Here is a 27,139-nt window from a genome sequence, read left to right as displayed (position 1 = left end):
TCGATACTGGAACTTGACACTGCTCACAGAGAGGAACAGGGTGCCTCTCCATGAGATACCCATGAGTAAGATGAGTGTGGCCAATGCGAAGGCGGGAGAGAGTGGTCTCCCAACCTCGGCACTGATGACAAGAAGACAGCCAGTAACCTATGCTCGGTTTAATAGAATGAAGTTTGTTACCGAGCAGAGTTGACCAACGTTGTTGCCAACGGGTGCGAAGGTGGGTAGTTATTGCAGCAAAATAGCCCAGAAATGGAACACCTCTATAGGAAATTGGTAGGTCATGTACTGCTGACCGTGCAGCAGTGTCTGCCTGTTCATTGCCCTGTACGTCGACATGACCAGGGACCCAACAAAAAATAATATCTTTATGCTTGGTAGAGATACGGCATAGCCAAAGTTGGATACGGAGAACTAGGGGGTGAGATGTATCAAATTTTCGTATAGCCTGTAGAGCACTAAGGGAGTCTGAGACTACCACAAATGATGACACAGGCATAGATGCGATACGAATAAGTGCTGCAAGAATGGCATACAATTCAGCAGTAAAAATGCTAGCCGAAGATAGTAAATGACCCCGCACGACGCTGTTCGGAAACACTGCTGCGAATCCGACGCCGTCTGAAGACTTAGAGCCATCTGTGTACACAGCGATGGCATGAGAATGGGAGTGGAAGTGATCAAGAAAAAGAGAGCAGGAAGCCACCGTAGGCAGTTGAGCTTTCGAGCAAGAGAGTGAGAAAGAACAGACCCGAACAGCTGGAACTTCCCAGGGGGGTAGGGAAAAGTGAGATGCTAAGTGAACATATAAAGGTGGTAACTGAAGGGAAGACAAGAGTGAATGTAGGCGAAAAGAAAAGGGACGGAGCAAACAGGGGCGGCGAACGAATAAAGAATGTTTACTAATATCGGTGACCATTCTATAAATGGAAGGATTGTGGAGATCGTGAGAGCGTACATAGTAGCGAAGGCAATGGGCATCACGGCGATCAGACAAGGATGGGACATTCGCTTCTGCATAGAGGCTCTCAACAGGGGAAGAGCGAAAAGCACCAAGGCATAAACGTAATCCTTGGTGATGGATAGAGTTAAGGCTAGAGAGAGTAGCAGGAGAGGCCGCTGAATAAATCTGGTCACCATAATCGAGTTTCGATAAAACGAGGGCCGAATGTAGGCGAAGCAGAGTTCGACGATCAGCTCCCCAGGAAAGATGAGCAAAGGTTTTAAGAAGGTTTAGCCGGCTGTGACAAGTTGCCTTCAGAGAGGTAATGTGAGGTTTCCAGGATAACCTACGGTCAAAGAGAAGGCCTAGAATCCTGACTGTATCACGTTCGGGGATACGGGAGACATAGAGATGCAAAGGATGATCGGAGATGACAGAGCGTCTAGTGAAAGTAATTTGGTGAGTTTTGGTACTGGAAAATTTAAACCCATGCGTGGTGGCCCAAGTGGAAACACGGTCGACCGCATGCTGGAGAGAAACTGCAATGAGATGACAGTCAGCGCCTGCACAAGCAATAGCGAAGTCATCAACATAGAGTGATGACCAAATACTGGGTGGAAGAACAGAGGCCAAATCATTTATAGCAAGGAGAAAAAGTGTTGTGCTTAGAACACATCCCTGAGGGACACCTTCAGCTTGGACGAAGTCCGGGAAAAGAACATTATTGACTCGAACACGGAAATGTCTGTCAGTTAAAAAGTTCTTAAGGAAGGATGGTAGATTGCCTCGGAGGCCTAAGGAGTGGGCCTGGGCCAAAATATTATACCTCAAAGTTGTGTCATATGCCTTCTCAAGGTCAAAAAATATGGCAATAACTGAGTGATTATTCGCAAAGGCATTACGAACATACGTATACAAGCGTAGTAAGGGGTCTATGGTAGAACGGCCCTTACGAAAGCCATATTGACTAGCGGAGAGACTGTCTCTAAATACCACATTAAACCTCGATTTCCGAGACGTTCCATCACTTTGCAAACTGCACTAGTAAGAGCGATGGGACGATAGTGGGAGGCATCATGTCCTGTAGTACCCGGTTTGCGGAAAGGGAGAACAATGGCATATTTCCACAGCTGGGGAAGAACTCCTTGTGCCCAAATAAGATTGAAGAGGTGTAAGAGGACTACAAGGGCTGACCGATGTAAATGTTGTAACATACGAATATGAATGTCGTCAGGCCCAGCTGCCGATGATCGGCAAGCTGAGAGCGTTGCCTCCAGTTCTTGAAGTGTAAAAGGCACATTATACTGTTCTTCTCTAAGAGAAGAAAAGTCCAAGGGTACTAACTCTCTGGCAGACTTTGAGGAAAGAAACGAAAGGCATAGATGGAGCCCCCGGGAAATACGGACCAGATGTGTGAAAAGTTCAATGGCAACGTCGAGAGGGTTTGCTACATCAACACCAGCGACCCGTAGAACAGGAGCCGGATCAGGAGAGTATTTACCACTCAATTTCCTCACTTTTTTCCAGACTGCACTCATAGAAGAAGCAGAGGTGATGGTGGAAACATAGTCTCGCCAGCAAGTGCGTTTAGCTTCACGGATGACACGGCGAGCGATTGCACGCTTCTGCTTAAAATCAAAAAGTCTCTCAGCGGTTCTATTGTACCGGTACCTGCCCCATGCAGCGCGTTTCAAACGTACTGCACGAGCACAAGCAGGAGACCACCAAGGCACGCACTTCTGAGAATGCCTGCCTGAGGTTTGGGGTATAGAATGAGAAGCTGCGGTAGAAACTGACGTCGAGAAGAGGTGTAGGAGCTCATCAATGGAGGATGAAGAAGGAACCTCACTAAAAGCAGTGAGTTGCGAGTAAAGGTCCCAATTTGCCCGATCAAATTGCCAGCGAGGGCTACGGAAAGGTGGTGAATAGGAAGGAGAAGTAAGAATGATTGGAAAATGATCGCTGTCATGTAAGTCCGGTAGAACAGACCAGGTGAAGTCTAGTGCAGTGGAGGAAGAGCAGACGGATAGATCGATGCAAGAGAGAGTATGAGTACGACGATCAAAATGGGTGGGAGTACCCGTATTTAAAACATGGAGAGGGTGAGAGGCGAGAAAAGCCTCCAACTGGATGCCACGTGAGTCACAAGAGGAAATGGTGGGCGTTAAAATCACCAAGTAACAGAAGTGGTGGTGCTAAGGATGAAACAAGAAAGGCAAAGTCTGGGATAGAAAATGCTCGAGAAGGAGAGAGATATAAAGAACATATTGTAAACCACTTATTCAAGTGGATACGGGCTGCAGTGTAATGCAGCGAGGTATGGACAAATAGTTGACAGTACGGAATATCATTGTGTAGAAGAAGGGCACTTTCATTAAAGGTCTCATCTGAGAAAGGATCCGAAGAATACAATAAATTATAGCCTGAGATAGGTTGGAAAACAGCTGAGTGTAATTTTGGTTCTTGTAAGCAAGCACCAACAGGGGAAAACCTGGAAAGCAACATCTGAAGCTCATCCTGATTGCCCCTGAGGCCGCGGATATTCCACTGTAAATAGGCCATGATTGGCGATGAAGAAAATACCAGGAATCCGTAGGGAAAGGCACCTACGGACTAGAGGGGTTAGAAAAGTCAATGTGTGGTGGCATTGGAAGACGTTCAAGTAGCGAAGGAACGGAGCGTTGCGAAGAATGGGGTTGTGAAGATGGAGGAGAGGGAAGAGAAGGAACAGGAAGTGAATCAGTGTCCATTGAAGGTATAGTCTCTGCAATATATTCTGAAATGGCTTCAAGTGTTTCTGAATTCAAAGATGTATGGGAGACCATATTGGAGATAGAAGGGGGAGGGTTAGTAAAGATTGGGACAGTAATGGACTGTACCAAAGTAGAGGGGGAGGAAAGAGTGTAAGGGACTGGAGATGAAGTGTGGGGGGGGGACAGAAGAGGCAGAAACCTGGGAGGTGGCAGAAGAGGGAGAAACTTGGGAGGGGACAGGGGTGGAAGGCATAGTATGAGGAGGAGGGTGAATCTCCACACTTGTAATAGAGCCAGAGAGAGGGAAAGGTAAAGTGTGGAGGTGGAAGAAGGGAAGGAAGGGGCAAAGAAGATTTGAGCAATGTGGATTTTTTGGACTTCTGAGAAGTAGAGGGGCGATTGGTATTAGGTGTCGTACGAGGTCTTGTCGATACTGGGGCTTGTGAGGAAGGACGCGAAGATGTAAGAACAGACTGAGTTGTAGTCGGGACGTCAGAGCCAAGGACAGCAAAAGGATTAGATGCTGGAGTGGCTATGGGAGGGGTAACAACAGGGGAGGCTGCAGAAGATGGGACCCCAGAAGTGGGGGGGATGTTTTGAAACACGAGAATAAGAAACACGGGGTAGTCTCCCTTGGAGGCGGAAATGAGTAACTGCCATAGCATAAGGGAGACCTTCTGCCTCTTTGAGGCAACGGATTTCACGTTCATTTAAGTAGACCTGGCAACGTTGGGAGTACGAAGGGTGAGCTTCATCACAATTAAGGCAAGATGGAGGTTGACTGCAAGATGTATTAGAATGGTCGTCGTCACCACAGACTGGGCATTCGGCCAAAGATCTGCAATATTTCGCTGGGTGACCAAAACACCAGCAATTTCTACACTGTTGCGGTGTAGGTATCACCTTTCGAACTTGTAACTGATGTCCCGCGACATATACAGAAGACGGGAGTTCTCGGCTGTCAAAAGTTAACGAGCCACATTGCAAGGGTAACGTCTCCATCCACGGGCAGGAAGGTCATAAGTGTCTACTTTGAGGATTGGGAGATCCTGGCGTTCCAGCTGTTCAAGAATGTCATTGCCACATGACTGGAAATTCTGTTGGACTATGGTATGGGGCAGAATGACAGTACCACTACAAGAATTGAGAGAAAGATGTTTTTCAATAGTGATAGGAGTAGTATCGAAATTCGAAAGGAGAGAAAGATCATGAGCTTGGGTAGCATTCTGGACAGTGACGATGTGGGTACCGCTCTTGAGAGCATGAAATGAAATATCTCTACCAACATGACGCAGGAGCACTTTGCCAATACTATGGTCAGAAAGGTAGGCAGAAGAAGAAGTCGGTCTTAAAGTAAAGAATTTAGTCCATTGTGTGGTCCAAAACTGAGCGTGGAGAGGGAGTGCATGACGTGTCGGTATTTTCCGAGTAGAATGGGAAGGTAACGAAGGAGCGTCATCAGGAGATTGACGTTGGCGTTTAGGAGTAGGACCGGAGTTGGTCCGGTGTGAAATGGGCGGGCGATTCGAAAATTGCCGGACCCTAGAGGGAGAAGCCGGAAGCATAGTCAAAGGAGAGTGGAGTTCAGACAAATCGAAGGAGTCAGTCGAAGCCCCGGTACCTGAAGCGGGTGAGGAAACAGCACCAGCAAGAGGTACAGGGGCATCAGGAGTGTCCAAAGAGTGGTCTAAAAACAAGGCAGGGTCAGAATGGGGTGCAGTATCAAGAAGAAGCCCGGGGGTAGTGGGTTCATGGATTGGGTTCTCCATGGTTAGGTTACTCCTTTGCTTTTTGTTTTTAAGAAAAAAAAAGAAAGAAGAAAAGAAAATAAAAATAAAAAAAAGAATAAAAAAAGGGGGGAGCGGGGAGGAATAGTTCCCAGGAGGAATGAAAGGGCCGGAAATCTCCCTCCGTGCCCAAGAGGACCTCAGCACCGCCAGTAGCACAGATGCAGCATGGAACCCGTGCCATACCCTACCCTTCATGCCAGTAAACCAGCAATCCGGGATAGTAACCTCACATCTGCCGAGCTACCTTGGTGGACAAAAGAGAGGGCGGTCGGATATCCGCCACAAAGCATACCTCCTTCGGCCACCACCCCGGAATCCGAAAGGTGGTTTCCAGAGATACACCCGTCGCCCAAAAGACACCCAAAGCTACTCCGGGATACCGGAGATGGATCGGGACATCCCCAGGCAATCCAGATTCCACGGCAAACTACGCCACCGCCAAGAACCTCAACGGAATGGGATGGACCCCAGTATCCTTTCCCCTACCTAGGAACTAGCGCGCCTGTGGGAGAAATCCCAAAGGCCAAAAAGAGGAAGGGCAAAAGGGAGGGGTGGGGAGGAGGAGGAGGAGGAAAGAAAAAAGGTTAGGATGGGATAGGGAGGGGGGGATTGGGGGGTAATTAGGTTCGGTCTGAGGAAGGAGACCAACAGGTCTGATTCCTCAGACCAAGAGCCTCTTCACTACAACAAGGAGCCCCCCTTGAAGAGGTCATTGGGGAGATGTTGCACTGCCTACACAATCTTTTGCTTTCATAGGGATTGATTTCCGAATGCAAATTTGGAACTAGTCACTCTTAAGAATTTCCTAGTGTGTATTATCATGTATCTTTGTAGCCTGCGCTAAAATGAGTACCTGTTAAGGGACTTCAACTGTTCCCAGTAATTTAGGTTCTTTATTGTACTTGTGCGTGCGTGCTGTGAGGGTTCTCTGTATATTCTCCAGGTCTGCAAAAAACGCCTGCCTTGAAAAGGGCTGTTAGTGTACAGCAATATTCCCTCCTAGAGAGAACCAAAGATTTAAAGAGAATCATCACTGGCTTGGCATCCCTAGTTTTGAAGGTCCTGGTGTGAACTTAAACAACAAATATTTAACCAACCTCCAACCACGCAAAATGATAGTATTTAGTTTTTCTGCTAAATTTGCATGACCATGGCATGTAACTACCAGATCATAAAAATTACATTTTTACCACCCTTCCCTTAGGTAATATAAAATATAACTTACTTCTTTTAAAAATGTTTGCACCCTACCACAGCAACATTCCTTATGAGGTACGAGGGTTTCATATAAGCTGATTAATTCCGGATAAATGGACACAGATGCAACTAGCGTGGTATTTTATTGCGGCATCCGTGTCCATTTACCTAACATTATTACTGATTAATTCCAACCCATTATTTATTACCAGGATTCTTTGTGTTTGAAGAAGAGACAGGTACAGAGGAAGCTTTTATTGTGTCAACGTTTCGATCTCTAATCAGCTTCACACAGCAAAATTTCATTAATGGTGCTCCGTACCGCTGTTTTTCTTCAATACTATCGTCAGGCCACCATCGTATCCATCACACAGACGGTGATGGCCATGATTGTTGACACTGTCGACGAATCTGAAAGACCCATAGACCGTGGGCGGTGATGATCCTTCCACAGCCCATATGGAACCTTGTGTATAGCACTGATTCTGATTATTATTCCCTAGTCGATGACACAGCACTAAGTATGCTGGCCTTAGAACTCACAAGACCTGAGTTAAATATATTATCACGTATATTCTCAACATCATAAATTTTACCCTTACATTACTATGCCTTTGTGGAGTCTCTACACATAAATTATACACACAATTATATATTACTGTAACCACGAACGAGTGGTATTGATCAATAACAACACTGCGATTAGCCAGGGACTCGAACCCATGATGTTTTGGCTCGCCTCATGGTGAGCGAAAATCACATGACGCTCTAACCGACAGGACCACCAAATCCTACAAGACCCAAGCACCCAGCCAAGCTAGGTGTGTTACCCTTGGTCCGAGGACATACAGTGTGTGTGTGTGTGTGTGTGTGTGTGTGTGTGTGTGAGAATAACAACACTGCGACTAGCCAAGGACTCGAACCCATGATGTTTTGGCCCACCTCATGGTGAGCCAAAATCACATGACGCTCTAACCCACGGGACCACCAAATCGTACAAGACCCAAGCACCCAGCCAAGCTTGGTGTGTTACCCTTGGTCCGAGGACATACAGTGGCGTGTGTGCCTCTTGAGCTAATTTCATTCTACTCCCTGTTTAGTGTACTAGCCCAACAAGCAGTATTTTATATTATTGTAACCACGAACGAGTGGTAACACACCAAGCTTGGCTGGGTGCTTGGGTCTTGTAGGATTTGGTGGTCCTGTGGGTTAGAGCGTCATGTGATTTTGGCTCACCATGAGGTGGGCCAGAACATCATGGATTCGAGTCCTTGGCTAGTCGCAGTGTTGTTATTCACACACACACACTATATATATATATATATATATATATATATATATATATATATATATATATATATATATATATATATATATATATAATTCCATGAAGTTGAGGTACAAAGCCTTGACTAGAACTTTTAATTAAGAGAGAAGAAATCCAGTTTCATAAAATCAAATGGAAATACCTTTCCCCTGGTAATTAACGTGGCTGGAATATAGCCACAGCTAATATTAAATTACCAGAACAAAAAATAAACCACATACTTTAAAATAAATATTTTTATAACCCACGCACATTTTGGAAGTTGCCAGCAAATATATTAACTAACCCTAACCGGAGTCGATTAAATGAAAGAGACGTTATGTAGAATGACAAAAAAATAAATTTTCAGTGGCTGTTGGAGATGGAGAGAGAAGAGAAAGCAAACAGGAAATGTGAGAGAGGAAATGTGAAGCAGAGAACAAATGTGAGAGAGAAAATGTGAAGCAGAGACGAAATGTGAATTAGAGCGAGAGTCAAAGAGAGCGCGAGTGGGAGGCAGAGAAAAAGGTAAGGGAAACGAGAAACTATTATTATTATTAAATAGAGGAGGGAGCGCCTAAACCTTAGGGTGTTACTGTGTCTGGGGGTTGGAAGGTAATCAAGTGTGATCCAAGTAATGGGCGGGTCTCTCCAATTCCTGAGATCAATGAGATGACTGATACAAAAATATCCTTCTCTTCCTCCTCCCATCCCACTCCTCTTCATCCTCCCATCCCATCCTGTTCCTCTTCCCCTCCCACTCCTCCTCCCCCTCCCATCCCACTCCTGTTCCCCCTCCCATCCCACTCCTGTTCCCCCCTCCCATCCCACTCGTTTCCCTCTCACATCCCACTCCTGTTCCCCCCATCCCACTCCTGTTCCTCCCTCCCATCCCACTCCCGTTGCCCCTTCCCATCCCACTCCTGATCGAGCCTCTTCATCCAACTCCTGTTTCCCCACTTCATTCAACTTGTTTCTCCTATTCATTCAACCTCTGTATCTCCTCTTAATTCAATGCGTTTCTCCTCTTCAACTACTGTTTCTCTTCAATTACTGTTTCTCCTCTTCAACTATTTCTCAACTACTGTTTCTCTTCTCCAACCACCTATTATTTCTCCTCCAGGTTCCATTTAGGTATAACTGGGTGGAGTATATCTTTCTGGTAGGGGTGTGTGGAAACGAGAGAGAGAGAGAGAGAGAGAGAGAGAGAGAGAGAGAGAGAGAGAGAGAACATCTGCTTGACAGTAGGGGTTGCAAGATTCTGTATGAGGCACAAGTACGCTCACACCTTGAGTATGCTCCACTTTCTTGGTTTGCCTGCCCCCTCCCCCTCTCATCTGCGACTGCTTGACAGAGTAGAGAACAGAGCAAGACGACTCATCTCTCGCCTGGACCCATCCTGGATACATCTGTCATTTCAGCAGAGCCTTCAACAAAAGAGGGATGTGGGTGGCCTTACTGTTATGTACAAGGCCAATATTGTCAAAGTACCATACTTGGATCCACTTCGAAGACAGCGTGAAGCAAGCTTCTATACCACAAGACGGGCAGAAAGGCAGCAACTTCACTCTGGCTGTACCCTTCTTCAGAACATCAGTTCATCCGAGATCATTTATCCCTAGGATGACTCGAGTCAGGAACACATTCGTACAGCATTATGATGTCAACGAGATAAAGTCAGTTGATCAAATGAAAATGCTGGCCCACAGATGGCTCCAACTACATCCTGTTCCCTACTTGTACGTTTCATAACAATGAAAATGCTTTCAAAAGAGCTGATGCAGGTAACAGCTCTTAGCTTGTCAATAAAGTTAGGAATCCTTAACTTGTAAATAGCTTGTCAATAAAGCTAGGGATCCTTAACCTAGCCTTGTCAAACCCTGTATAAAAAAAATACACCAACTTCTTGTTGGGGGGTTACAGGGCCACTCACACTTGCCGCCGTATTGAGCCCTGGAGTAACTTCAATACTACTAGAGAAAGATTACACTAGTCCGGCTTCTCGACTCTGTACATTGACAACATTTATCATATTATAAATGGTATACAAAACACGTGCAACACTAAGTCTTTATTGACAAAACGTTTCGCCTGTGCTTCAGCCTTCATCAGTGGAATACAGAGATGAATGACATTCCTGGAGACACGAGTCTTGGTGAAAGACGAAGTTTACGACATGGAGAGGTAATTTAATGTAATTATTCCATCAGCTTTGGTTCAAGACAATCAGTCACACAGCCTAAAGCAGAAAAATTTATTCAGAGGCTTTTATACTGGAAAGTGATGTGTAGAAGCCTTTTATCGTCAGAACAACGTTGCCCTCTCACACTGACAACCTTGTCTGGTCCTGGTACTGATTTCTCATCTGGTCATCCTTAAATACAATATAATTCAAAACTTTCAACAGGACCTTTGTTTTTCCCTATATTTTATCGATGTTTTCTTTCCATAATTCTCGTCATTAATTTTCCACCGCATTCCGTCATTCCGTCACTGTCATATTAACTACTGCACTGACTGGTTAACGTCTATAGACACACGAGGGTTATTTAAAACTGCATGTTACCTGTTCACCACCATATATATATATATATATATATATATATATATATATATATATATATATATATATATATATATATATATATATATATATATATATATATATATATATATAATAATCACGTCGGCCGTTTTCCACCGAGGCAGAGTGACCCAAAAGGAAAGAAAAAACTTTCAGCATCGTTCAATACTTTCACCATTCTTCATACATAATCACTGTCTTTGCAGAGGCGCTCAGATACGACAGTTTAGATGTCCCTCCATACTGCCAATATCCCAACCCCCTCCTCCAGAGTGTAGGCATTGTACTTCCCACCTCCAGGACTCAAGTCCGGCTAACAGGGTTCCCTGAATCCCTTCACAAAATATTACCCTGCTCACACTCCAACAGCTCGTCAGGTCCAAAAAAAAAAAAAATATTCGTCTCCATTCACTCCTATCTAACACGCTCATGCACGCTTGCTGGGAGTCCAAACCCCTCGCCCACGAAACCTTTACCCCCTCCCTCCAACCTTTTCTAGGAGGACCCCTACCCCGCCTTCCTTCCTCTACAGATTTATACGCTCTCCACGTCATTCTACTTTGTTCCATCCTCTGTAAATGATCAAACCACCTCAACAACCACTCTTATCATTATATATACACTAAGTAATTTCATGCAAGCAAATAAACAAACAGTACCGAAATATTTTTTCAGCTGAAACTACCGTTCATCACTACCATATTCTTCTCAGTTTGCTAATATATTCTTCATTTTAACTTTTTTAACTTATATTTTTAATTTTTAATACATTCTTCTATTAATAATTTTATTTTTACTCAAAAATAACTTATTTTCATATATAATTTTTAAGTCGCCAATATCTCAAAATTTGACTAACACTTTTTAACACACCAGCGCCTCTTACCTTCATTAATACTTTTCGGCTCGCTTTAATCTCTCATCCTTTTACTAAAGTTCCCAAACTTTTAACATGCTTCACTCAAAGCGCTCTCTTCCCCTGCTCCACCATTGTTATCTTCCTATCTATCCCTTCTCTACTTTATGCTGCAAGCCTTCACGTGTCTTGGTTAATGTTTCCTTCTTTTCAATTTTTTCCCGTGTCTTCCACTTTCCCTTTCCAGTCCTCCTCTATTTCTACCCTTATTCTCACCTGCCTCACCTCCGTCCCTCCTTGCCCCCAATCCTCATCTTTACCTATTTCTCCTTCTATCTCCTTTCCATTTACCCTATCTCCTATCTCCCTCTCTTCTAATTTTTTTTCAAGAGCCGATATTTTCTTATATTACTGTGCCTTATGACCAATTGTTGCAACTCCTGAATGGGTTACAATGATTATGTATATATAATGTATATTATCTTTTCATATAATTTTATATTGCTTATATTTGCGATAATAGCTAAATCGTAAATGTATGACTTTATATTATTATTTGACTGTTATATTGTTATTTGACTTATGTTGTTAGGATGTACATATGTGCTCAGTTCAAGTCTTGATTGTCAAACTACTGTAATTATCGCTTGTCGCTCGTTATACTGCCGGCTTCTGAGCTGTGCTGTCCACGGGGCTATCACGTGATCGAGGGGGGGGTGTCCTCACCTCTCGTGAAGTATTCAGTCTGCTCTAGACTCGCTTGCTGGTTGGACAGATTGTCTGTCTCATTATTCTTGTTAGTTCTGTAGAACTCTGTTCACAGAACATTGTATAGACTTAGTGATTTTCGACGTTGTACTGAGGTTGTGTGTCACTTAGACACTCTGAACATCTCAGGTCCTTAGCTATAGCTTCTGACCTAATTTTGTACTGGTTTCTGTGTATTGTCACAGTCAGGGTTTTTCCTATGCTGAACTTAGATTCAGTAGTATGGGAGTTTTGTAACTTTTGTGGAGGATCTGCTGATGGTCCCTTAGTGTCGTTATATTATCTCCTTGATCCTGATTGTGTCGCAGTCGCTTGTTATATGGCTATTGGGCTTAGCATTCTTTTCATTGTTCAAGCAGACTGTTCTGGTTGCCAGTCGGTCAAGAAGTTAGTTTATGTGAGGACTTTGTCAGTCACTTGTTTAAGTCTAGTCGAGTCGTGAGACATAGTGAACTACTTAGAGCACTTACACGCATACACAAACTTACTTGTACATATTTGTAATATCTTATTAAATGTTTATGTACCAGACGGTACTTAAGAATTATAAATGTGATATGTGCTTTCAGCACAATAATATTGAACTCGAGAGATTGATTTTATTTTGATTGCTGTGATTAATTTAATTTGATAATATACCTCTAGACAACTTAATGATTAATAAATTTATTAAATTTTAATTTCTCTAGTTAGTAGCCTACCAGTTGTAATCCTGAAGCACTATTGAATAATACTGAATTTTAATGGATAATTGGACAAGGATACTGACTACTTGTTACGAAAACCCAGTAACAGGCTGGATGCTAGAAGGGCAGTCCTTTCTAGTATTCACTGGAGATCTCTAAGCTTTTAGAATCGCGTTTTTTGTAACAAATGGGGGCCTGTCCGGGATGCTCTTGATCCAAGGTGTTGGAGAAATTGTCCAGTTTGACATACTAGTACTTCTATGATCAAACACTTTGAGTACTTTCCTAATCTGAAGACTTTGAGTTTAGTCTTGTACAACATACCAGGTGGATGTATGTACTTGACAGTCTCTTGATCCAAGGAGATGGAAATGCTGTTTATGAGTTCTAACTCTAAGACAACTAACACTAAAATTCCTATTAGGATTATAGTTTCCCATAATCACTCTCTCGTAGTACAATTATTTTCGTGATGTATGCCAAAGTGAAACAGTTAATTGATACTCTGACTTTGTCTGAGTTAAGTACATTAAAACTTCAGACGTGTTGGCAAGTAGCCAAGTATCTCGGTGTGACGTATAACAGGAATTACACCGCAGAAACTGTCAGAGCGTTAATTAAAGATATATTGTTTCCTGCTCATACAGAGATGTCTGATTATGATTCAGATTCAGAAAGCCTAGTGTCACAATTGGGAAGTATGACTCTATTTGATGAAGATGAAAGAGCAACTAGAGCAGAAGTGAGCCTAGTGTCTGAGCCTAGTGTAGATCAGTTCTCGCTCGCTCCTTCCTTCACTGACACTACAGTACAGAGTATAGCTGGTAGGATGACGCAGCCTCATACTAGTACAGTGTATGCTACACCTCTATCTACTTATCCTAGACCAGATCTAGACTCTCTAGAGACGGCTGGACTAAGTGTCCGACCTAAGGACCGTCCAGACCATGTTAACCAGCTCAAGGCATACTACGCTAGTCCTCTACCTACTACTTCTATTCTTCCTAGGACAGAGGAAGAAAACGTCAGTCTACCTGACATCTCTAGAGGTATAGAGGTTCGTTTAGAAAATTCAGTGACTCTACAATCACTAGACGATTTTCTTAGTAACCTTGGGATTGATAAAGCTGGTGATATTAAGAACATGATTTTGCATTTCCCTGAATTGTTCGGTGATGTTCCTAAACATTGTACTCTGGGTGTACATGACGTTGATGTACAGGGAGCATCACCCATTAAGCAATCACCATATAAAATGAGTCCAACGAAGCATAAAGAATTGAGAGAAGAGGTTGATTTTCTGTTATCTCACGGACTTATTGAGCGCAGTAAAAGTCCATGGGCATCTCCCTGTATTTTAGTGCCTAAACCTGACGGTAGTTTCAGGATGTGCACTGATTACAGGAAAGTGAACTCTATCACCTTGCCTGATGGTTATCCTCTACCTCGCATTGACGACCTTATTGATCGTGTGTCAGGAGCCCAGTTTGTCAGCCGTTTAGATTTCTTACGAGGCTATTATCAAGTCCCGCTTACTGAACGTGCTCAAGAAATATCTGCTTTTACTGTTCAAGATGGATTGTTTAACTACCTCGTCACCCCCTTCGGCCTATGTAACTCGGCTTCTTCATTCCAACGTATAATGAATGAGTTGACCCACAACTTAAGAGTAGAAGCCTACCTTGACGACTTAGTGGTGTACAGTGACGAGTGGGAACAGCACTTGACGCGTCTCAGAGCATTATTTGAGAGACTGGCGCACTACAACTTCACTGTTAACTTAGCTAAATGTAGTTTTGGTCAAGCCAAGATTACCTATCTAGGCTTTTGTATCGGCCAAGGTGAGGTTGCTCCTATTGAGGCTAAGGTTCGTGCAATTTCTGAATTTCCAGTGCCACAGGATAGGAAGGGAGTACAGAGATTCCTGGGTATGGCAGGATATTATCGCAGGTTCTGTCCAAACTTTTCTCAGATTGCAGCTCCTCTCACTGAGCTTACTAGTAGCAAAGTTCAGTTCACCTGGACTAGAGATTGTTCAGACTCGTTCAAAAGGTTGAAGCGCTTGCTATCCTCTGCTCCTGTGTTGAAGAGTCCTAATTTCAATCTTCCCTTCTTTTTACATATAGACGCGAGTGGTTATGCAGTGGGCGCTGTGCTGCTCCAACAGTCAACATCCACTGATATTCTCCATCCTATATGTTACTATTCATCTAAGCTTAAACGACACCAGAAAAATTATGCCACTATTGAGAAAGAGGCTCTAGCTCTTGTGGTGTCCTTAGACCATTTTGACGTGTATTTGGGCACTTCCCCATTTAAAATTAACGTTTTTTCAGACCACAATCCACTCACCTACATTAACACTATGAAAAGTAAAAATGCTAGGATCATGAGGTGGGCCCTCAGAATCCAACCTTATTCTATTAGTATAAAACACATAAGTGGTCATTGTAATGTAATTGCTGACGCTCTGTCTCGTCCTTAATAATTATCAGTTACATTAAATTAACGTAATTTTAATGCCCAAATACCTTTTGTTACTTGCTATGTCAAATTCATTAAAGTAACTTAATCCCTCCAGCCCATATTAACTATATATACTCATGCCATGTCTAATTATTATATTTATATATTCACAGTATTGTGCGTAAGGAGACATAAGCTGAGTGTTGAGTGGGTAGTGTCGTGTGGGCAAGGTACTGCGTGACGCAACACTGTCCTGCCGCAGACCCCCCCCCTCACTACACACCTTAAGCTGTTTCATACTCAGATGTTCATACTGCCTCGCATTCCACAACCACTGCTTAAGAGTGGAATGCAGTCTCCTCTACTATGATCGAGCCTCAGTGCCCTGCTCGTCTATGCTATCCTGTCTCTACACTGATGTACATAACCACGAGTATGCAGAGATACGATACTGTGTACTGCCCTAGTACTAGGGGCATATCCTAGTGACGGACGCTGTGAAATTGTAGCGGTGCTTGGCACAAGAGTGACTTTGATTAATATTTATATTAAATTGTATTGATATGAGTAATCAGTAATAATGTGAAAGACATTAATGCAACTCCTAGTGCGACCGTCTGTCGTGTTGGGGGGGGGGGTGTTGCAACCCCTGAATGGGTTACAATGATTATGTATATATAATGTATATTATCTTTTCATATAATTTTATATTGCTTATATTTGCAATAATAGCTAAATCGTAAATGTATGACTTTATATTATTATTTGACTGTTATATTGTTATTTGACTTATGTTGTTAGGATGTACATAATATGTGCTCAGTTCAAGTCTTGATTGTCAAACTACTGTAATTATCGCTTGTCGCTCGTTATACTGCCGGCTTCTGAGCTGTGCTGTCCACGGGGCTATCACGTGATCGACGGGGGGTGTCCTCACCTCTTGTGAAGTATTCAGTCTGCTCTAGACTCGCTTGCTGGTTGGACAGATTGTCTGTCTCATTATTCTTGTTAGTTCTGTAGAACTCTGTTCACAGAACATTGTATAGACTTAGTGATTTTCGACGTTGTACTGAGGTTGTGTGTCGCTTAGACACTCTGAACATCTCAGGTCCTTAGCTATAGCTTCTGACCTAATTTTGTACTGGTTTCTGTGTATTGTCACAGTCAGGGTTTTTCCTATGCTGAACTTAGATTCAGTAGTATGGGAGTTTTGTAACTTTTGTGGAGGATCTGCTGATGGTCCCTTAGTGTCGTTATATTATCTCCTTGATCCTGATTGTGTCGCAGTCGCTTGTTATATGGCTATTGGGCTTAGCATTCTTTTCATTGTTCAAGCAGACTGTTCTGGTTGCCAGTCGGTCAAGAAGTTAGTTTATGTGAGGACTTTGTCAGTCACTTGTTTAAGTCTAGTCGAGTCGTGAGACATAGTGAACTACTTAGAGCACTTACACGCATACACAAACTTACTTGTACATATTTGTAATATCTTATTAAATGTTTATGTACCAGACGGTACTTAAGAATTATAAATGTGATATGTGCTTTCAGCACAATAATATTGAACTCGAGAGATTGATTTTATTTTGATTGCTGTGATTAATTTAATTTGATAATATACCTCTAGACAACTTAATGATTAATAAATTTATTAAATTTTAATTTCTCTAGTTAGTAGCCTACCAGTTGTAATCCTGAAGCACTATTGAATAATACTGAATTTTAATGGATACTTGGACAAGGATACTGACTACTTGTTACGAAAACCCAGTAACAGGCTGGATGCTAGAAGGGCAGTCCTTTCTAGTATTCACTGGAGATCTCTAAGCTTTTAGAATCGCGTTTTTTGTAACACCAATGTAGTGTTAGATGCTATATAAACCATTTACCTTCAACACCACAAGTGCAGTGTTAGAACCTAGATGGATAATCCACTTTCAACACCACGACAAGTGCAATGTTAGAACCTAGATGGATCATCCACATTCAACACCACGACAAGTGCAATGTTAGAACCTAGATAACATAAGAACATAACATAAGAAAGGAGGAACACTGCAGGAGGCCTGTTGGCCCATACTAGGCAGGTCCTTTACAATTCACCCACTAACAAAACATTTGCCCAACCCAATTTTCAATGCCACCCAAGAAATAAGCTCTGATGTGAAAGTCCCACTCAAATCCAACCCCTCCCACTCATGTACTTATCCAACCTAAATTTGAAACTACCCAAAGTCCCAGCCTCAATAACCCAACTAGGTAGACTGTTCCACTATTCAACTACCCTATTTCCAAACCAATACTTTCCTATGTCCTTTCTAAATCTAAACTTATCTAATTTAAATCCATTACTGCGGGTTCTCTCTTGGAGAGACATCCTCAAGACCTTATTAATATCCCCTTTATTAATACCTATCTTCCACTTATACACTTCGATCAGGCCTCCCCTCATTCTTCGTCTAACAAGTGAATGTAACTTAAGAGTCTTCAATCTTTCTTCATAAGGAAGATTTCTAATGCTATGTATTAATTTAGTCATCCTACGCTGAATGTTTTCTAACGAATTTATGTCCATTCTGTAATATGGAGACCAGAACTGAGCTGCATAATCTAGGTGAGGCCTTACTAATGATGTATAAAGCTGCAGTATGACCTCTGGACTTCTGTTGCTTACCCTTCTTGATATAAATCCCAGTAATCTATTTGCCTTATTACGTACGCTTAGGCATTGCTGTCTTGGTTTAAGGTTGCTGCTCACCATAACCCCCAAGTCCTTTTCGCAATCTGTATGGCTAAGTTCTACATCATTTAACTTATAAGTACTAGGGTTATGGGCACTCCCAAGCTTCAGAACCTTGCATTTATCTACATTGAACTGCATCTGCCACTTTTCTGACCAAGAATAGAGTTTGTTTAAATCCTCCTGAAGTTCCATAACATCTACGTTTGAATCAACTATCCTACCTATCTTTGTGTCATCGGCGAATTTGCTCATATCACTAGTAATTCCCTCATCAAGATCATTGATATATATTATAAACAACAACGGGCCCAAGACTGATCCCTGTGGAACGCCACTTGTTACAGATCCCCACTCGGATTTAACCCCATTTATGGACACTCTCTGCTTCCTGTCAGTGAGCCATGATTCGATCCACGAGAGCACTTTTCCCCCAATGCCATGAGCTGCCACTTTCTTTAACAGTCTATGGTGCGGAACTCTATCAAAAGCCTTACTAAAATCTAAGTAAATAATATAAAATTCTTTATCGTGGTCAACAGCCTCAAAAGCTTTACTGAAGAAAGTTAATAAATTAGTTAGACAAGACCGGCCTCTTGTGAATCCATGCTGAGTATCATTAATCAAGCTATGCTTATCGAGATGGCTTCTTATAATCTCAGCTATAATTGACTCTAGTAATTTGCCTACAATTGAGGTCAGGCTTATTGGGCGGTAATTTGACGGTAACGACTTGTCCCCTGTTTTAAAATTAGGAATTACATTAGCCATCTTCCACATATCAGACACAACACCTGTTTGAAGAGATAAATTAAAAATATTAGTTAATGGTTCACAGAGTTCCATTTTGCATTCCTTAAGAACCCTTGAAAAAAACCTCATCAGGACCCGGCGACTTATTTTGCTTCAGTCTGTCTATCTGCTTCACAACCATTTCACTAGTGACTGTAATGTTACATAATTTATCTTCTTCTAGCCCACTATAAAAATTAATTACTGGAATATTGTTAGTGTCTTCCTGTGTAAAAACTGAGAGAAAATAATTATTAAAAATCAAGCACATTTCATTCTCTTTGTCAGTAAGGTGCCCATAGTTATTTTTAAGGAGACCTATCTTATCTCTAACTTTTGTTCTATAGACCTGGAAAAAACTTTTTGGGTTAGTTTTAGAATCCCTAGCAACTTTAATTTCATAGTCCCTTTTAGCTTTTCTTATCCCCTTTTTAATGTTCCTCTTAATGTCAATATACTGATTCATATGATGACCCTCACCTCTTTTGATACGCCTATAAATTCCTTTCTTATGCCCTAGTAGATATTTCAGCCTATTATTCATCCATTTTGGGTCATTTCTATTTGATCTAATTTCTTTATATGAGATAAACGTTCTTTGAGCAGCATGTACAGTGTTCAGAAAACTGTCATATTGATAGCTCACTTCGTTACCCCAGTCAACAGATGATAAGTGTTCTCTAAGCCCATCGTAATCTCCTAAGCGAAAATCTGGGACTGTTACTGAGTTATCGCTACTATCGTACTTCCATTCAATGCTAAATGTAATTGATTTGTGGTCGCTAGCACCCAGTTCCTCTGAAATTTCTAAATTATTAACAAGAGATTCATTGTTTGCCATAACTAAGTCAAGCAGGTTATTTTCCCTTGTAGGTTCTGTCACAAACTGCTTCAAAAAACAATCCTGAACTACTTCTAAGAAGTCGTATGATTCTAAATTCCCAGTCAAGAAATTCCAATCAATATGACTAAAGTTAAAGTCTCCTAGAATTACTACATTATCGTGCCTTGTGGCCTTAACAATTTCCTCCCATAGTAGTCTCCCTTGGTCCCTAAGTTTGGGGGACGGTATATCACTCCTAAAATCAGTTTTTCATGCCCCTCTGAAAATTCTATCCAAACAGACTCTGTATGTGTTACTTCAGACTTAATACCCGTTTTTATGCAACAGTTCAAGCGATCTCGGACATACAATGCCACCCCACCCCCCTTCCCGATACTTCTATCTACTTGGAACAATTTAAAACCCTGAATATGACATTCCGCAGGCATGTCCCGACTTTTTGAATTAAACCACGTCTCAGTTAAGGCAAATACATCAATGTTACCTGCACTAGCAACTAATCTCAACTCGTCCATCTTATTCCTAGCACTACGGCAATTAGCATAATAAACATTTAAAGACTCTCCTTTCTCTTTACCCTTCCTGCTCATTTCTGTTTTTCTACTAAACCTATTACTGTCCTTATCACCCAAAGTCCCTGGCTTTTCAATATCTACCTCGTTCTGCTTGTTACTAGTTTCCCTAGAACTCGTAATATTACTACACTGGGACTTCACTGTTTTCCTGCCAAAACCCATACCACTAACTATTCCTAGTTTAAAGTCCAAACTGCTCCCTCCACTGCAGTTGCCAGTGCTACCACCCCAGACCTAGATAAGTGAACCCCATCCCTGCCATACATGTCATTTCTGCCATAGAAGAGGTCCCAGTTGTCAATGAATGTTACCGCATATTCCTTACAGTATTTGTCCAGCCAGCAATTGACACCAATTGCCCTGGACAACCATTCATTTCCAACTCCTCTCCTTGGCAAAATACCACATATGACAGGGTTCCCATCCTTACTCCTAATTATTTCTATTGCTGACCTATACCTGCTAATCAGGTCTTCACTCCTACGTCTGCCAACATCGTTGCCTCCAGCACTGAGACAGTTAATAGGATTCACCCATTACCTCTCATGATGTCATCCAGACGGCTAACAATATCCTCCATTCCAGCCCCAGGAAAGCAAGCTGTCTCCTACTCCTGTCCTTCAAGCAGAACGCCCTATCCATATACCTAACTTGGCTATCCCCAACAACAACAATATTCTTACCTTCCTTGGTGTCGTTCGTCGTGATGTTCCCAGTAGTCGACTCACATTCGTCGGGTAGCACTGAGAATGTATTAGATGTTTCCACGGCAGTCTCTTTCTTCTTCATCGTTTCTACCTTTCCATTCGTCTTCTTGATCGTCAACTTCGTTCCCTGCTGTCCAGCCACTGACCAGTTTCCCTTCTTGACCTGAGGACTCAAAACAGGAGGACTACTACGAATCTTCTTGTTTTCCTCGGTCAGTCGCCGAATCTCCAACTTCGCCATCCTCAATTCTTCCTTAAGCTGTTGGTAAAGTTGCTCGATGGAGGATCATCAACCTTCAACACCACGACAAGTGCAATGTTAGAATCTAGATGGATCATTCACCTTCAACATCATGACAAGTGCAATGTTAGAACCTAGATGGATCATCCACCTTCAACATCATCACCAGTGCAGTGTTACAACCTAGATGGATCATCCACCTTCAACACCATGACCAGTGCAGTGTTACAACCTAGATGGATCATCCACCTTCAACACCATGGCCAGTTCAGTGTTACAACCTAGATGGATCATCCACCTTCAACACCATGGCCAGTGCAGTGTTACAACCTAGAAGGATCATCCACCTTCAACATCATGACCAGTGCAGTGTTACAACCTAGATAGATCATCTACCTTCAACACCATGGCCAGTGCAGTGTTACAACCTAGATGGATCATCCACCTTCAACACCATGACCAGTGCAGTGTTACAACCTAGATGGATCATCCACCTTCAACATCATGACCAGTGCAGTGTTACAACCTAGATGGATCATCCACCTTCAACATCATGACCAGTGCAGTGTTACAATCTAGATATATCATTCACCCTCAACACTGTTACACTTACCAAAATACCCAACTCTTGTACGATTCCCTAAATGAGCCAGAAACAATACCAGTATTATGATTATCTTCTCATAATGTATGACGCTGGTTAACCCAAGTGAGGTATTCACACGTGGGTCGTGAAACACAATCGTAAAAGAACCATATTCACTACAGTGGTTATTTTATATCTTCCTTAATATAAAAAAAATCTTATGAGAACAATTATATTGTAATACCTGTCCTTACAGGGTATAGCGTACCCAGGTATAACGGATGAAGATTATTTCTAAAAGTATATCTTGACTTGAGAAATCGTAATGACACGACTGCAAACAAACCACGTGTCGGTCTGGAGTTTTACGATACACTCACCGCGAGTTCAATCCCCGTCCGTACCGTAGTTTAGAAGTATATCTCTGTAGGATTAAACACCCTTACTGTGCTAGAGGCCACAAGAGATTCATCCCCAACAATGAACAACCTTTACTTCACGTATTGCAACACCTCTTAATTCTATTGGCACAGTTCCTTCTTACTTTCTATTTTGTACTACATTTTCTCACTATTCTGTTTCAACTATCTTCTCTTTCCGTTTCATTCTTCCTAATTCCTCACCCTTAAATTAATTCTTTATATTCTCTAATCCCTTTTTCATCGCTTCTCAAGTGTAGCAGGTGACACCCTTACACTCTGCATCTTCCCCATGGTCGACCACCTCAAGATCTCATTACCAGCTGGTCACCTGATGCACCACCCTCCACTCACTGCCCTCCTTTCTCTCTGCTTCTCTATTTTACTGTTATTACGCTGCTCTTATCTTCCTTTCCCGTCCCTACTTCCCCTCCCTTACTGCTGGTATATTATTTCCCGTCCCTGCTCCCCCTCCTTTACTGCTGGTATCTTATTTCCCTTCTCTGCTTCCCCTCCCTTACTGCTGGTATCCTATTTCTCGTCCCTGTTTCCCCTCCTCTTACTGCTGGTATCTTATTTCCCGTCCCTGCTTCCCCTCCCTTACTACTGGTACTCTGCTTCTGTCTCCGCACCCACCCAGAGGTCTGAGCAAAGCTCAGACATCTACAACACAATTGTCCTCAAAGATTTGTTAGGTTATACCATGAATTAAGAAAAGCAATAGAAACAGACAAAGCAAATGCTGCGATAGTAATTATGGACAAGGTAGATTATAGTGGAAAAACGAAGAAGTTACTAGAAGACGGGGGAACTTACGTGCCCCTTAAGAGTAAGATGGAACAGCAGGTGACTCGTACAATGTTTCCACACTGCTTCAATGTATCGTCATCAACTAATTTTATCCCTGTCTAATGTTCTCTCCCGTTTTGTTAGGTACAAGACCATGTGTGCAACTAATGTCACATTTTATTACAACTTTTCGCATCCTGACGCTTGATAAAGCTCCTGGAGAGCGAAACGTTGGCTTAATAATATATGACATTTTTATTTTCTCCAATATCTTTTTCCATTTTGTAGAGGAAGTCAAACACAGCTTTGCAGAATCTGCCACATCAAATTCCAAATTGCAAACCTATCACCAGAAAACACATACCTGATCATAAATTACACATACCTAAATACCTTTCAAAGCCGGACTCAAAAACCTCAGGAAAGACACGTGGCTGTAATGAGCTCTAAACAAGTATACTGGAATGGTAAGAATATGAGAGAATGAGGCTATTCCAGGACACAATTGTGTGTAATAATAATAATGATAATAAAATCTTTATGTCTACAAGTACACGTACAAGGTATACAGTCCTAGCTGACATCAATGACATACTACTATTATAGAAAGCCGCTTGTTATGCCTTGTGATCATTTTAGGTGATCACACAGGAAGAAATGTTACACAACTGGCAAGAGAGGAAGAAACATGAACGTACGGGACTAATGATTCGACATTTTAGCTGAGCTCGAATTAAGCAAAAATTTCCTTTGATAAAAAAAAAAAAAATACGCTAATTGAACTGAAGAACTATTGTTGAAGAGAGGATGGCGTCATCTGCTGAAAGTCGGACACCACTGAAATTACTGTGAAAAACATACACGTGGAAGTGTCAAACAAGCCGAACTCTGCTAAAAATAGATTTCTTCGAAAATTTTATCTTCTAAATTGATACACATTTTTGTGATTTAACAGTTTAACAATTTTTAATTTTGCACTAAAATTTAGCAACCAAGCCTATGTTAAAATTAACTCAATAACTTAGCTGAACCATGTTAAAATTAACGTAATATAAGTTAGCTTAATCTCACTTAACCTATCTAAATTGAATTATTATTATTTACTATGAAGTAATTTATTAATTTCCATATGTTCAGCAGTTTATTATATAAATTATATCAGTTATCTTGCTCCTTTGTTTTATAAAAACTAAGCATATTATATTTAACTAATGGCTAATGAATTTACAGTGGACTTGTTTAACAAAACGATCGTTGCTTGAAAATACAAGATGGCAAGCTATGTTCATACTGTTACATTTTTAAATGTCTGGGACTAAGTGAGCCGCAATCTTAATAATATTGGTGTAGCTGATATAATAATAATAATAATAATAATAATAATAATAATAATAATCTTTATTTCTACATGTACAACTTACACAAACCTAGCTGACATAAAGGGCATACTACTATACAGAAAGCTCCTGGTTATGCAGAGCATTTCGGACAACTAGGTTACTTTTGTTCCTAGGATGCGACCCACACAAGTCGATTAGCACCCAGGTACCTACTTACTCCTTGGTGAAGAGGGACAACAGGTGTCTTAAGGAAACACGCCCCAATGTTTCCAACCGTACCGGGGATCGAATTACGGGCCTCAATGTGTGAGCTGAGTGCGCTACCAACCGAGCTAGGGAATACGGATTTATACCTAAAGAAAAAGAGAATAGTTAAAGATTACGAAAATAGAAACAGAACAAAACCCTAAAGAATTTCAGTTACTGAGGCCAGTAGCGGATGAACCTTTACCAACAATTTCGATTGTCCAGGAAAATTAATGAGACACATTATGTTTAACTCGAAAAATGTTGGAAAATGACACAATTTAAATGTGAGCAAGTCCCAAGAAACACGTTGCAAAACAAGCATTTATTGGAATAAAATTTCGCTCGATGTTAAGTTTTCTTCCTGTCTTGATAAAGCTCTACATAGAGCGAAACGTAATCCCAGTGAAGACTTTTCGTACAACTTACACCTTATTGTCACTACTGTCGGTTTTATGCTATCTAAATCCATCAAAATCTCGCTGTGCTGTCCAAAAGCTTTTCTCGCTACTTTTTGTTCCCGTAGATGTGCTTAAGGCATTTTTAGAGTCAGGTACCACAGATTTTGGAAATGCTTACCATCACATTTATTACTCGTATTCGAGCCTTTCTTCGCTGACTGACGTTGTAGCGGCCAGGATTAGGCTTGGTTACAAGTACTTCTGGCACTTTAGCAAGCACACAGATGATTAAATAAAATGCAAACTATGTGGCCAACCCTATGGTCTCTATCATAATAACCCTTGTTTCTACAAGTATATGTGCAAGGTATACAGGACTATCAGATATCAATGACATACTACTATACAGAAAGCCCCTTGTTGTGCATATCATTTCGGGCAAATTAGGTTTTGTCCCGAGGATGCGACCCACACCAGTCGATTAACACCCAGGTACCTATTTTACTGAAAGGTGAACAAGGACAACAGGTGTCTTAAGGAAACGTCCTAATGTTTCTACCCGTACCGAGGCTCGAACTACGGACTTCAGTGTGTGAGCTGAGTGCGTTGGCAATTGAGCTCGCTACGCTTAAGGAATATAGAGACATGTCGAGATATTTTAATGAAAATAAGATACAAGATATATTAAGCAAATTTCCTAAATTTGCTTGTAACAGATACGTAAGTGAACTTTAGATATAAATCCAAATGTATTCCTATTAACCCTTTTGGGACCTAGTTCCTAGGCCTGTGTATCCACTTGCTCTTACGCTACCGTCAACAGGATGGTTATTGGGTGCACAATAAATTAGCCACTTAGATGGCAAAATCCAAAAAATCTTCGGTTAGTCCAATGAATCGATTCATTATTGCTACATAAAATATATGCAGAAGATAGTATTATTGCTATGAGTGAGGGAGAATTAAGACTTCCACTCAGAGATAAATGACCTTAAAAAAACAATATTGAGCCTTAAGGCTTCACAGAGTAAATGTTCCGAGCGTGTCTGCCTTGTTAGTAATATTCTCTTAAAAGTTATTCTGAAGGGAATAATTTTAGAAACGGCTGTTAATGTTTAACATACGTGCACAGTGTGGTAAGCTTATAACCAGGAAAATACAGCACTTGCAGTGCAAGCAGGTTGAGTGTACAACCATATGCCAATTTAAATTCAGTTGCACGAAGACCCTATTAATTCCAGGTAAAATTTAGTACTGACTACACTAGAGGGCAACCCTCTCCATTTCCACCACCACAACGTAACAACCCTCTCCATAACAACCACCGGTATGTAACAACCCTTTCCACCATCACCATGTAATAACCCTCTCTACCACTACGTAACAACCTTCTCCACCACCATGTAGAAACCCTCTCCACCACCATCAAAACCACTATGCAAATCCTCTTAACCACCATTACCACAATCACTATGTAAAAACCCTCTCACCATCACTACCAAAAGGAAGGAAACATCGACGTTAACGTATTTATATAAACAAATCACAATCCTATGGGTGAAACAACTCACAATAAACCCACTGCACCATTATCACACCTTGACAATGATCCAGGACGGATCGAAACGTCGTCGATAGCTTAATGGGCAATTGTGGGTTAGTTATGCATGTGAATGTTCATACAATCTTAATACATTATACAGGACCGAGTAAAATGCAGCAAAGACAATTTATGATCTATACAAGTAATTCCTTCCTCGTAAAATCCAACAAGAGAGTACAATTCTTCAATGCTATTTAAATAACTTCACTTTCATATAATTTATAGTCTCAATGGTTATAAGACTTCCTATAAAATTTTCTAGCTATAAAAAATGTAGGTCATGCCAACGTTACCTTTGTTTTACGTGCAAGTCAAGTGATTTAAAGTTGACCTTAGTCAAAGTGACTATTGTAAACATTGAGAAGTGCAAAAACACTTTCCTGTTTTCATTAAAAAAATGAACCACAAGTACTCAAGCAGCTTAATTCCATCGAAGTTTGTCGATCATACGAGCGGTAAAGGGAGGGGAAGCTCCATCTTTGTTGACTGTAAAACTGGAGACCAGAAAGT

The 27,139-nt window shown here is 41.5% G+C and overlaps 1 protein-coding gene across 1 annotated transcript in view; it reads right to left on the bottom strand.

Moving 5' to 3' along the window:
- Positions 1-6,958: 6,958 nt before the first annotated feature.
- Positions 6,959-27,139, bottom strand: part of LOC128698807 (peripheral plasma membrane protein CASK-like) — a 380,387-nt gene continuing 360,206 nt past the window's right edge. Inside the window, exon 11 of the mRNA XM_070097823.1 lies at positions 6,959-7,094. Within this exon, the coding sequence (XP_069953924.1) occupies positions 7,050-7,094 (45 nt within the window). The 3' untranslated portion in view covers positions 6,959-7,049. The remainder of the gene's footprint in view (positions 7,095-27,139) is intronic.

This window comes from Cherax quadricarinatus, chromosome 59, assembly GCF_038502225.1.
Source record: "Cherax quadricarinatus isolate ZL_2023a chromosome 59, ASM3850222v1, whole genome shotgun sequence".
Lineage (NCBI taxonomy): Eukaryota > Metazoa > Arthropoda > Malacostraca > Decapoda > Parastacidae > Cherax > Cherax quadricarinatus.
This window is presented reverse-complemented; position numbering and strand designations above follow the sequence as displayed.